General features: G+C 31.4%; 3 protein-coding genes across 4 annotated transcripts in view; 2 read left to right on the top strand and 1 right to left on the bottom strand.

Annotated features, from left to right (window-relative positions):
• Positions 1 to 1,629, bottom strand: part of LOC109602664 (zinc finger protein 235) — a 183,356-nt gene extending 181,727 nt beyond the window's left edge. For both annotated transcript variants that reach the window (XM_049967599.1, XM_049967600.1), the window contains exon 1: positions 1,224 to 1,629. In XM_049967599.1, the coding sequence (XP_049823556.1) occupies positions 1,224 to 1,418 (195 nt within the window). In that variant the 5' untranslated portion in view covers positions 1,419 to 1,629. The remainder of the gene's footprint in view (positions 1 to 1,223) is intronic.
• A 6,804-nt stretch (positions 1,630 to 8,433) lies between these two features.
• Positions 8,434 to 10,924, top strand: LOC109602667 (fibroblast growth factor receptor substrate 3). Its single transcript, XM_020019090.2, has 2 exons — positions 8,434 to 8,851; positions 8,910 to 10,924. The coding sequence occupies exon 2, from the start codon at positions 8,923 to 8,925 to the stop codon at positions 9,844 to 9,846; it is 924 nt and encodes a 307-aa protein (XP_019874649.2). The 5' UTR covers positions 8,434 to 8,851; positions 8,910 to 8,922; the 3' UTR covers positions 9,847 to 10,924.
• Positions 10,925 to 11,379: 455 nt separating this feature from the next.
• LOC109602668 (brahma-associated protein of 60 kDa) lies at positions 11,380 to 13,399 on the top strand. The gene is made up of 7 exons (XM_020019091.2): positions 11,380 to 11,565; positions 11,620 to 11,780; positions 11,836 to 12,114; positions 12,171 to 12,536; positions 12,585 to 12,792; positions 12,904 to 13,110; positions 13,166 to 13,399. Exons 1-7 carry the CDS (start codon positions 11,449 to 11,451, stop codon positions 13,319 to 13,321), a joined length of 1,494 nt encoding a protein of 497 aa, XP_019874650.1. The 5' UTR covers positions 11,380 to 11,448; the 3' UTR covers positions 13,322 to 13,399.
• The last annotated feature ends 73 nt before the right edge of the window (positions 13,400 to 13,472 follow it).

The following is a 13,472-nucleotide window of genomic DNA, read 5'->3' as shown; positions in this document are numbered from 1 at the left end:
ATTATGTTACATAAAAATTTTAATTTCGCTTTTTATTAGTTCTATTAATTTAAAATTTATAAAAAATATTCATTTTAAAGTCCCTCTCTAAATATTCATCAAATAAAAAATATTTCTTAAAGAAGTGTATGGTATTTTTTTTAAATTGGTGCAAACTAAATTAATCACTTTTAAAACATTTTACATAGATTCAATAATAAAGCAATTTTAATATTTTTTATTGTAGTTTAATATCAATAAGTTAGTCTATATTTCTTGTTAATTTTAAAGTAATATTTGGACGTATTATATCACATAAAAATTTAAATTTCTTTTTTTATTAATACTATTAATTCAATATTTAATATAAAACTATATATTTTTTTAATTCCCTCTTTAATATAAATAAAAAATATAAGTTTCTATGCAGTATTTTAATTATTTATTAATTAATTGATACAAATTAAATTGATAGTTTTTAAAATATTTTGCATAAATTCAGTAATAAAACAATTTTAAAATTTTTTGTTGTTGTTTAATATCAATAAGTTAGTTCTTGTTAATTTTAGATTAATATATAATTTATTTTAATATTTTTTATTGTTGTTTAATACCAATAAGTTTTAAATTAATATTTAAACATCAGTATCAAAAAAAAAAAAATAAATTTCCCTTTTTATTAATACTGTTAATTGAATATTTTAAAAATATATATATATATATATATATATATATATATATATATATATATATATATATATATATTTTTATGTGGTATTTTGTTAAAATATTCGTGGAATTTTTTAATTATTTATTGATTAATTGGTACAAATTAAATTGAGAATTTTTAAAATATTTTGCACAAATTTGATAATAAAACAATTTTAAATTATTTTTTATTGTTGTTTAATATTTTTGTTATTAATTTTAGATTATTATTTGTAAATATTATTTATTATTATTAAAAATTAATTGATATAAATTAAATTAAAATTTTTTAAATAAATTATTGTTATTTTTTACTATTATTTAATTTTTGATCTAATAAAAAAATGAAATTTCAAATATTTTTTTAATATAAATAGGATAAAAAAAGTTTTTTTTCTTATTGCCCATTGATGTCTCCAATGTAATGTATTAATAAATAAATAAAAATCATACCCTAACACAGTTTAAAGTATATTTGAAATGTGTAACACAATAAACAATTGTAAAAAAAAACAATAAATATCATCTCGACTTACATCGTCATCGTCAAGTTGTCCGTAAACGTCTAAATTGTCGATGCGTATGGTGCCTTGGAAAGGATAACACAACGAGCCTTGGGCGATGGTCGTGTTGGACCAGACCGACACCTCCGGCTCCTGTTTCCTGTTCCCGATCGCGGGACCCCGCACGCACAAACTGAACTCCTGCGGTATCAGCACGCAGGTCTCCATCGTACCCCGAATCGTCCTTAACGTCCTCAATAGTCCTCGCTTCAATCCCGACACATCGTGCGACGGAAGAAAAAAGTACAAAAACTCAAAAACCAGCTCGTAACACTGCCGAAGAGGCGGCGGCGGGTGCTCGGGGGCGGCGTCGTCTGCGGAGGGTTGGCGGTGGCGCGCGCGGTTCGTGTGTACTGGGTGCCCCGCGTGCTTTGATCCAGTGACCGTAGCCTTGTGTCAGTGGCAGTGAACTAACATTGACCCTCAGAAGAAGTCTCGGTGCTACCTTAAGTCCCCACCCTCTTCGACACGTGGTTTCAGGTAAGAGACGCGGTAACAGGTGCCCGAGATTGTTCCGCGGCACCGTCGCTCGACGGTGCCCGGATCGACGGCTACGGCTACGCCAGCGACTACTCTGGTTTGCTGGCTCTCTGGGCTTTTCGTTCTGCAGCTGAAATTGGCTTCGTCCCTCTGATGAGTCTTTGCAATTATTAATTTGTAATCTGTTTCTTAGTTTTTTGAGTACATGGTGGAAGGAAAGGGCCAAAATTTCAGCCGATTTTAAACTTAAAACAATCTTGTTTACAACAAAAAAATTATTAATAAAATGTTAGTTGTGTAACTGTTTTTATTCCACTTTAAGTTTAACAAGTTAAATGTGGTGCCTGTTTTCATTTCTGATCAGGCGTTGAAGTCTCTTTCAGCGTTTCAGTACTATTATTAATATAAAAGATTCAGATTAATGAAGTTTTAGGTAAAATAATTGAAGCTAAGTTTTTATTTAATATTTTTCCAAACGTGTGTTTACTTTAATTTTTATTAGAGTAAAATTTTGCATCAAATTATAATGTATAATAAATATTGGCATAATTTTTAATAATAAACAGTCCTATTGAAATTTCAAATCTACAAAACACCCTTAATTTATTTAGGTATTCGTTAAATTTTATTATTAATATGGTATATATTAAAATTAATAAATAATTCTAATAACATTTTAACAAGTTGGTTTTCAACATGAACGATTATGGTGATGGAAGCTTCTTTACTTATCGTTCATTGAAATCTCTTCACGATTTAAATAATAATACCAAAATAATGTTTATTTACATGAAATTATATAAAATTTCTTAATAAAATAAAAAATAGGACAATATTTATTTATTTTTAGTCTGTTTCATTTTATTAATTTATTAATTAATTGTAATAAATTACAAAAACATTTAACATTGTTTGTATTATATGGAATTGAAATAAAATATAAACAATAGGATAATTAAAAAAAAAAAAAGTTTTTCTTAAATTTCGGTCAATAAATTTTATTTAAGTCAAATATCTATTTTATTTTAATAATTTGCCACTATTTATTTAATTATTAATCAATTATTTTTAGTAACATATAGTACATATATAATATTTACTTTATTTGTTATTTAAAGTAAATTTGCATTGAAATTTTTAGTCAATAGTTTTGAAGATAATTTGTCAAATATCCATTTTATTTTAATAATTTAATACAGAATTTAATTGTTAATTAATTACTTTTGAGATAATTAAAAAAATTAGCATTATATGTTATTTACAATAAATAAATAATAGGATCATTTTTTAAAACAAAAGTTTTTTTCAAATTTCAGTCAATAAATTTTATTTAAGTCAAATACCTATTTTATTTTAATAATTTGCAACTATTTATTTAATTATTAATCATTTATTTTTAGTATACATATCTAAAATTTATTTTATTTATTATTTAGAGTAAATTTATTCCAAATTATAAAAAATATATAGTGGAAAATTTAAAAAAGTTGCATTGAAATTTTTTTTGGTCAATAGTTTTCAAGATAATTAATCAAACATTTTATTTTAATAATTTATAACAGTATTAAGATAATTAAAAAATTTAGCATTATTTGTTATTTACAATAAATATTTTATAAATAAATAATAGCACTATTTTCGAAGAAAAAAAAAGTTATATAGAGAATTTTAGGCAATAAATTTGAAGATAATTTTTATTTATTTTTAGTCAAATGTTTATTTTATTTTAATAATTTATTATAGTCTATTTAATTTTTAATTAATTATTATTAAAATGCAATAAATGTTAACATTATTTGTTGTTTTAGGAAATTTGATGAAAAATAAGAAACAGAACAATTTTCAAAAAGAAAAATTGCCTTGAAATGTCAATAGTTTTCAAGATTTTTAGTAAAATGTCCATCTTATTTTAATAATTTATTGCAGTTTATTGTTAATTAAGTATGTTTAAAGTACTTAAAAAATTAGTATTATTTGTTATTTACAATAAATATGTCAGAAATTACAATAAAAAATAAATAATAGCACTATTTTCTAAGAAAAAAAGATTGAAAATTTTAAGCTATAAATTTCAAGATTATTCTTATTTATTTTTAGTCAAATAATAATAATAATTTATCCTAATAATTCATTATAGTTCATTTAAATGTTAATTAATTATTATTAAAATACAATAAATATTAACATTATTCATTATTTATAATAAATGTGTTAGAAATTGTGGTAAAAAATAAAAAACAGAACAATTTTCAAAAAGAAAAGTTATCTTGAAATGCTTAGTCAATTCAATTATATTGAAAACTATATTATTTATTTAATTTTTTTTATATTTATTTTAATTATTTAATTTTTTTATATTTAGACAAATATCTATTTTAATAATTTATTAAAGTATATTTAATAGTTAATTAATTATTTTTAGAATACAAAAAAATTGAACATTATTTGTTATTTACAGTAAATTGTAACTCGTGAATAATCTTCATTTTTGAAATATTTCTTTAACAATAAATGTTATTAATATTAATAAACAATATCGAAGAAAACTCATCGAAGTAGTTAATCAATCATTACAAGTCTTCGTAAAACGGTAGGTAGGACATTAAATTTAACCACGTAATAAATTACATCAAATTATGGTTAAACCCATCCAGAATTTTAATTACCAATTAACAAAAAACTTAAATAAAAGATATTCAGGTGCAAATTACATTTTAATATCGAATTAGATTTTTTTATCCTGTTTCGTTGAGTGCCAAAGAGAATGCCAATAAATCAAGAAATTTTCATTAAACAAATCGCAAATTAGCTATTAATTCGATTGGATGCGGATAAAAACAGCTTAAAGCGACACGTGGGTTTTCTATCTAACGGTAGCCTCTGTAATCTGCGGTTTTCTGACGCTGATTTGTGGCTTATTGTTATATATTATAATGCTATACTATTTTTTTTTTTATTCTGAACAAAATTACATTCACAAATAGATGAATAATGTACATTAAAGGAAGTTCTCGGAAATTCTAACAATAACATGAAGAAAAAACCTCCATTTATATTTTTATATTAAATTTGGATTAATTTTTAATAATTTAATAAGATTAGAGCTATTTTATATTAATTTATTGTCCAATTTTAATTTTTAGGTTAAGCTTTTAAAAATAAATTTTATTTATATGTTGGTAATATTGGATTACATCCATTTTACATCAATATATTGTCCAATTTTTAGGTTACGTTATTTTAGCATACCTATATAACCTGTATATCAAGTTGATAATATTGGATTATTTCTCTTTTACGTCAATTTATTGTCCAATTTATTGGATTCAATATTTATGGTTACGACAGTTTAATTTTTAGGTTAGGTTATTTTAGTATACATATATAACCTGTATATCATTATAAACAAACTTTATTTATAAGTTGGTAATATTGAATTATTTCTATTTTACATCAATTTATTGTCCAATTTATTGGTATCAATATTTATGGTTACGACACTTTAATTTTTAGGTTAGGTTATTTTAGTATACATATATAACCTGTATATTATTGTAAACAAACTTTATTTATAAGTTGGTAATATTGAGTTACTTCTATTTTACATCAATTTATTATCCAATTTATTGGTATCAATATTTATGGTTACAATAGTTTAATTTTTAGATTAGGTTGTTTTAGTGTGCCTATGTAACCTGTATATCATTGTTACAAACTTTAAATTATTAAATTGGTAATATTAGATTACTTCTGTTTTACATAAATTTATTGTCCAATTTATTGGTACCAATATTTATGGTTACGAAAGTTTAATTATTAGGTTAGGTTATTTTAGTATACATATATAACCTGTATATTATTGTTAACAAACTTTATTTATAAGTTGGTAATATTGGATTACTTCTATTTTACATCAATTTGTTGTCCAATTTATTGGTAACAATATTTATGGTAACGATAGTTTAATTTTTAGGTTAGGTTATTTTAGTATACTTATACAACCGGTATATCATTGTAATCAAACTTTAGTTATAAGTTGGTAATATTGGATTATTTCTATTTTATATAAATTTATTGTCCAATTTATTGGTATCAATATTTATGGTTACGATAATTTTATTTGTAGGTTAGATTATTTTAGCATACATATATAACCTGTATATCATTGTATCAAACTTTATTTATAAGTTGGCAATATTGGATTATTTCTATTTTACATCAATTTATTATCCAAATTTTTGGCATTAACATTTATAATGACATCAGTTTAATTTTTAGATGTATGTATGTATAACCTGTATATCATTGCAAACAAACTTTATTTATAAGTCGATAAAATTGAAGAAAGTCATAAGTTACTAAAAATGGTAAAAACAAGAACTTCTTTATAAGTAAATTATTAACGTATCAATTTATTTTTAAAAAAATCCGTATGCCATAAAATAAAACCGACAATTAAGTTGACAGTAAACTTTTATTGCCTCATCATCTTCAGCACTCATACGAAAAGACGATTACGTTAGATGGCCCGACTTATCATAAATAATAAAGTCGGATTTGGCCCGAACGCAAGAGCCGACGCCGAAACCAAACTACAGGTGTACGGGTCGTTCGAGGCCGCGCGCCGATGCCGACTCCGTCCGACGCGTCCGCACCTGTCGGCCGCGCTCGGCAGGTGGGCGTGGCGCAGGTGAACGGCGCCCCAATCGCGCGCCGAGCGCCGCCCGACCGTCCGACCAATCGGCCGCCGCCGCCGAACGCGCTCACCTACCTGACCATTTGCATAGGCGTTCACCGTGCTGAATTATCGGTCCTTTTAATAAGTGTATGCGGGATTTTTATGTCGGCGCGCATTCTTAATTCCGACGAGATGGGTACGGAGGGAATTTCATATTTTGCACCTACGGGTGTGCGGCACCACGACCACGGTACGTGTTTATTGGTACCGTGTCCGTGCACTTGTCCGATTGCGTGGGTACCGGCAGTGCGATTGTACTGCTGTTAACGCCGGACGACGCCTTCGATTTGTTTATGCCAATGTTCTATGGATTATGGCAAATTAATTAATTCCTCCTAACATTTCAACTATATCAATTCTTAGCATAATTATTTTCGAAAATATGTAATAACTATATATAACATTATTACTAACTTTGTCATTCAATTTCGATGAACAATGTTTTATAGAAATCAACAAAGAAAATATACTCCAATTTATTGGATATTAACAGGAATATATATACCAATTTTTCATAAGTGAAGTTTACTTTTAGGTTAAGTTTAAGTTGGGCAATAAATTGGTCTAATTCCATATTTTAGAACATTAATTAGATTGGACAATAAATTAGCGTATGTAAAACAGCTGTTATACAGGTATAACATATTCAAAACTCAGTATTCAATACATTTTTTTTTCTGGATTCAAAATTAACCAATGCTGTCAATTGTTTCAATAACACTTATATTTTCAAACTTCAATGTCCAATATATTCTTTATTTCTGGGTTCAAAATTAACTAATGTAAACATATGTTCCTGTAATTTATTGGCCAATTAAAAAATGAAGAATAAATTGGTCAATTTCTATATATTTCTATATATACTTTTTTCTAGGTTCAAAATTAACCAAATTTGACAATAAATTGGGCAAATTCTATATTACATACAACAATAAATGGAAGGTCCCAAAATTAGACAATAAATTGGTGTATGTAAAACATCTGTTATACAATATATAACATATTCCTCAAAAAAATCTATCCAATAACACTAACATATTCTTTCTTTCTGGTTTCAAAATTAACCAAAGCAAACAAATATTCCAGCAATAATTTCCAATTAAAAAATAAAGAATAAATTGACCAATTTCTATATATTTCTCTATAATCTTTTTTCTATGTTCAAAATTATCAAAAATTTAACAATAAATTGAGCAATTTTTATGTTACATACAACAATAAATCAGTAACGTATTGGTCAATTAAAAATTGGACTATAAATTGATCAATATTTATACTACAAACGACAATATATAGAATGTCTCAATTATTTAAGTGTTTATTGTTTTTGTTTTTAATATATTTGATAACTGATTATTATTATATTGAGTTAATATCTATAAAATCCACCAAACATAAACAGGATGTTCTAAATTATATAGACAAATTCCCAAATTCGTATATAATGTATCAAAATAATATGACAAGTGTAAACTGGTTGCTACATGTAAATTAAAGAAGTTATTAATTTTAATTTAGAACTATTGATTTTAATGGACATTTTATTAAAAATTTGTAACAAAATCTAATTTGTCGAGTCAAAAACCATCTTTAATAAAATCATATGCTGGTTTAACACTCGGACAACATTATTATTAAATTTTGCATAGTTGATTAAAATTCAATATTTTTACGCCACCATGTGTATTATTATTTTTCAAGGGTGGGGCGCGGTCGAATATTTTTGATCACGAAGTATATTTTAGTTTAAAACTAATTAAAATTTTTCAAAATGCTTCCTAACTTGTCCTAAGTATATAAATAAACAAATAATGGCATCAATTATTAATTACAAATGATTTATCTAAATGAATATGTGGTCTTATGCGTTGTTGTCATATTGAACAGTCAAGCGTAGGCAACCCCGTTTACATGTTGTAATTAATTTACAAAAATGATAATTTTCCTATAACAATTGATACTTGAGATAATTCCACAACGTTATCAGTTAAATTAAACAATTACAGAATGATTTACAACAACAATTATTTTTGCAATGTTTTCACACTGAACGATAAAAATAAATACTAACAGGTTAAGATAAATTCGAGTCGCAAAATAGACAAGATTATCGCAACGTCTGATAAGAACGGGCGATAAGAAAGATTACCTATAAACAACGAACAATAAGTGGGCAATGTTTGGCAACATCGATCCCAAACGAACATGACTGCAGATTAGTTATTTATGTGAGCAAATAGCATTAGGAATAGTTTAGGATGAACGCAAAACACAAATAAATGACGGCGCCGAGCAGCTGACTCTCCGCACGACAGGAACAAAACCAAAAAGATGTCTTAATTGAATTGTCCGCGATAACAGTAGAGGCTGCAGTCTAGTGTGTGTGAGTACTTGGAAAACATTTTAACCTTGCACCTCTGTTTATTTACATAATCTTCCAGACGCTGAACAAAAATGGGCTGCGTGAACAGCAAGGACATAAACGACACGCACCCCAACATATTCCAGGTGGTGAACGTGAACGATTCGGGGGTCACAATCAGCCCGGGCAAGTTGCAGGTCACAGACACCGAACTGGTCTACTACCAGAAGGGCAAGGGCCCGGTGCGGTGGCCGCTGAAGACGTTGCGCAAGTACGGCTTCGACGCGGACGTGTTCAGCTTCGAGTGCGGCCGGCGCTGCGCCACCGGCGAGGGCATCTACGCCTTCAAGACCCGCAAGGCGGATCAGCTGTTCAACCTGATGCAGCTGAAGACCAGCGTGCACAACGAGGGTGAGGGCGTCGCGCCCGACAATCCGTCCCAATTAGATCCGCAGACCGTGGTCAGGCTGGACAGCAGGCCCGGCTCGATTGTGGGGCTGCCGCCCACGTCTCCGTCGCCGCCTCCCGTCGAACAAACGGTGGAGCTGGAGAAGAACAACAACCGGTCCCAGGACATCGTGTACATAAACTTGGACGTGAACCGCAGGGAGACGCCTAACTACCAGAACGTGGAGGTGGCCTTCGACGACCCCATGGACAACTCGCATTCGTACGTGAACGTGGACGTGAAGGAGGTGGAGCACTGGGTGGACGAGGGACACTCGTACGCCAACATCAACACCGACGACCTAGACCTGAGTGTCCCTCCGACACCCTCCTTCATCACCACCAACATCAACTACATTGAAGTCGACCTAAAGACGACCGCCGCCAAGACGTCGACGAACACGGAGGCGACGCCCGACAGTTACGCGACCATTGACTTTCAAAAAACCGTAGCGCTTTCGAACTCGATCAACCCGAGCAAGGAGACGGAGGAGGGCAGCCGGAAAACGAGGCACAACTCGACCATCAGCGATGTAACGACGAGGCACAGCAACTCGCTCAGTGATTAAGCCACATCGATCAATTCTGTTCATTTTGTGACTAATCGTTCAATAAGATGTCACCTATTTAAATACCAAAGCATAGTTCCAAAGTACCTGTAAGTAACCAACCAAATGTTTTCTTGCCAAATACACACAAACCAAATATTTTTTGTGACTTGCCTCTCAAAGAGACGTCCTTTTGGACCTGGTAGTTACGTTTTAATTTATTGTCTTCCATGATGACCAACAAGTACATGCTCATTGCTCACTGGCCGCATTAAACAAAGAATTTTAAGACTTGTTTTTACTATAAAGTTTATTGCACGAAAATGGTTATTGGTATACAATATTGTTAGTGTCGAAACTTAGAAGTGGTTTAGGATAAATTAATAACTGGGAGAGATTTTAACAGTTAATGTTGTCGACAAAGTTTATGTGCTATTGTGCACATGAATTTGGCCTTTTACACCTTCATTTTTGAAGGTCCTATTTGTTATTTCAGAGCAACTCCACGAAATAAGTAATTGTAAGCAAATTGTTTTGATGTTGTGATTTTTGTAAATTTGAAATTGATTGTTAAGACTGATTTTTTGGTATAATTACTGTTAGGTTACAATTTAGAGATTTGTAGTATGTTAGATCACTGGGGAAAAATAGACAAATTGTAATGATACTCAATTATAGAAATATTTTTCATTTTCAATTCAGTCACTTGTCTATTTTTAACTAGTGTTAGTTATTTTTGTTATTTATATCCACACATTTTAAATGTTTTGGTGCAATGTTATTGTTAGATGTTAAAAATGATTATAATTTTAGATTGTATGGTTGTAAACTAGTACGTGTGGCATCTTATTGAAGACAACTAGATATTTTTTTTTTATCAGTTACAAATGATAAACGATTCGAAACTAAAGATAAGTTTCTGCATGCCAAAGATATTTGTCAGTAAATGTTTTTAATTTAAAACAAAAAAGAGAAACTATATATATGAAAATGACGTATTATTTTAGTATGTTATACAAATTTACGGCAGAAAATGATTATAGAAATATAATTGATTATATATGTATTTAATTTTTAATAAACGATATTTTAGAAATTATTTCCTTACTTTTATTCAAAACTCGAATAATTTTTGATTTTTAACACATTTAAAGTAATACAATAGCTGCTTTTCACACCAATTTATTGTCCAATTCTGTTACCTTCAATTTACTGCTACGTGTAATACAGAAATTGCCTAATTTATTGTCCAGTTTTTAATTAATTAATTAACTAATCTTCCGGAGATAAACAAGTTTTAGTAACTTCTCATACTACCAACTTATAAACAAAGTTTGTTTACAAACATACACAATTGCATATGCCAAAATAACCTAACCCAAAGTAAGGCTGTTATTATGCAGCTTTACCTTCATACGTGCAGGTTGCTGTCAATAAATTGGTGTGCTTAAAGCAGCCATTATAAAAATACATTAATAAATAATATTATTTATTTCGACTCAAAAAATTTAGTGTTTTTTTACAATTAGTGTGTGGCAGCCCTGTTTTTCCCGTGCGTTGTTTCTACCGTCGGTGTCACTCACAGCCGTAAACAATTAACACCGTTCAAACAAACAATTCGCAATGTCCCAGAGGTTCCAAGGTGCAGGCCCCCCGCCGGGGCCGGGCGGGCCGCCGAACCAGCGCTACCCCCAGCCCCAGAACCCGCAAATGAGGCCGTACACACCCCAAAACTTTCCGGTGAGTTGCCACGGCCGTTGCCCTTGTTGTTTTCGTTAATAAAACGTTTCGCAGCAAAGAACGCAGTACAATCCGCCGCCCCCCAATATGGCGTCGAGCGGCGGCACCATGATCCAGCGCCAGCCCCAACCCCAGTACTCGCCGATGAGGCCGATGCCTCCGCAACCGGTTAAGAGGCCGGCCGACAGCCGAGGCCAAATGCAGGGCCCCAAAACGTAAATACACTTACCAAATTGGTGGATATTATTGTTATATCGTTGGGAATTTCAGTGAGTACGGACACAGCACTAGTAAGAAAAAGAAGAAGTTGGCGGACAAAATCCTGCCCCAGAAGGTCAGGGATTTGGTGCCCGAAAGCCAGGCCTACATGGACCTGTTGGCGTTCGAGCGCAAACTGGACGCCACCATCATGAGGAAACGTCTGGACATCCAGGAAGCCTTGAAGCGCCCGATGAAACAGAAGCGGAAGCTGAGGATCTTCATTTCGAATACTTTTTATCCGGCGAAGGAGGCTTGCGCGGATGGCCCAGAAGGCCCTGGGCAAGAAGGGTAACGTAACTTAATTAATTAATTAGTTGCCTTGTTTGCTAATTGAGTGAATTTAGTTCTGTGGCGTCTTGGGAGCTGCGTGTCGAGGGCAGACTGTTGGACGACAACAAAAACGACCCCAATAAAGTCAAGCGCAAGTTCTCGTCGTTCTTCAAGTCCCTAGTCATCGAGCTGGACAAGGAGCTGTACGGGCCCGACAATCATTTGGTGGAGTGGCACCGCACTTTGACGACGCAAGAAACCGACGGTTTTCAAGTCAAAAGACCCGGAGATAAGAACGTGCGCTGCACGATTCTGCTGCTGTTGGACTACCAGCCCTTGCAGTTCAAGCTGGACCCACGTCTGGCCAGACTGTTGGGCGTCCACACTCAAACCAGGCCTGTTATCATTTCAGCCTTGTGGCAGTATATTAAAACGCATCGGTTTGTTGTTTATATAACTTACTCTATGGTTTTTACTGTTTAATTTAGCTTGCAGGACGCGCACGAAAGGGAATATATTGTTTGTGACAAGTATCTGGAGCAGATTTTCTCCTGCAGCAGGATGAAATTTGCCGAGATACCTTCGAGGTTGAATCCCCTGCTCCATCCTCCAGATCCGATCGTTATCAATCACGTTATTTCCGTCGAAGGGGGGGCGGAAAGCAAACAAACTGCTTGTTACGATATTGATGTTGAGGTAATTAATAATCTTTCCTAATAATTAACTCGTTGTTGGTAAGGTAGAAAACCTGCCAAACATAAACATAACCCTAATATTTTTATGTGTTATACTATTATATTATTTAAGGTGGACGATACGTTAAAAACGCAGATGAATAACTTCTTGTTGAGCACAGCAAGCCAGCAAGAAATACAAGGTCTAGACGCAAAAATACATGAAACAGTGGACACGATAAATCAGCTGAAAACAAACAGGGAATTCTTCCTTAGTTTTGCCAAGGATCCACAACAGTTCATACATAAATGGATTGTGTCACAAACACGCGACCTAAAGGTAGTTTATTTCAATTTTCTGTGATATACCTATAATATTTTATTTAATATTTTAGTCCATGGCTGATGTTGTGGGTAATCCGGAGGAGGAGCGCAGATCTGACTTCTTCTACCAACCTTGGGCTCAAGAGGCTGTTTGTCGTTATTTCTACACGAAAGTCCAGCAAAAACGGGCCGAACTGGAACAGGCCTTAGGTTTTAGGAATAACTAGTTTTACAATTATTTTAACAGGAAAGTTTGGTGAATCTTTTATATTCAAATCCATTGAATAAATTTAAGGAAAACTTGACTGGTTTTTTATTTATACTCATGATATTATTATTGTTAGGTGTATTTAGTAGCGGGGAGTTAGTATGTATGTT

The sequence above is a fragment of the Aethina tumida genome, chromosome 5, assembly GCF_024364675.1.
Source record: "Aethina tumida isolate Nest 87 chromosome 5, icAetTumi1.1, whole genome shotgun sequence".
In the NCBI taxonomy this organism is placed as follows: Eukaryota; Metazoa; Arthropoda; class Insecta; order Coleoptera; family Nitidulidae; genus Aethina; species Aethina tumida.
Note: the sequence above shows the minus strand (reverse complement) of the source record. Positions and strands in the feature narration are given on the sequence as shown.

What these genes read in the sequence shown, in the direction of transcription:
- LOC109602667 (XM_020019090.2), top strand. Translation starts at nt 8,923, where the DNA reads ATGGGCTGCGTGAACAGCAAGGACATAAACGACACGCACCCCAACATA.
- LOC109602668 (XM_020019091.2), top strand. Translation starts at nt 11,449, where the DNA reads ATGTCCCAGAGGTTCCAAGGTGCAGGCCCCCCGCCGGGGCCGGGCGGG. An exon ending in GAAGGCCCTGGGCAAGAAGG is followed by an intron (nt 12,115 to 12,170) that starts GTAACGTAACTT and finishes GAGTGAATTTAG; the next exon opens with TTCTGTGGCGTCTTGGGAGC. An exon ending in CAGTATATTAAAACGCATCG is followed by an intron (nt 12,537 to 12,584) that starts GTTTGTTGTTTA and finishes TGTTTAATTTAG; the next exon opens with CTTGCAGGACGCGCACGAAA.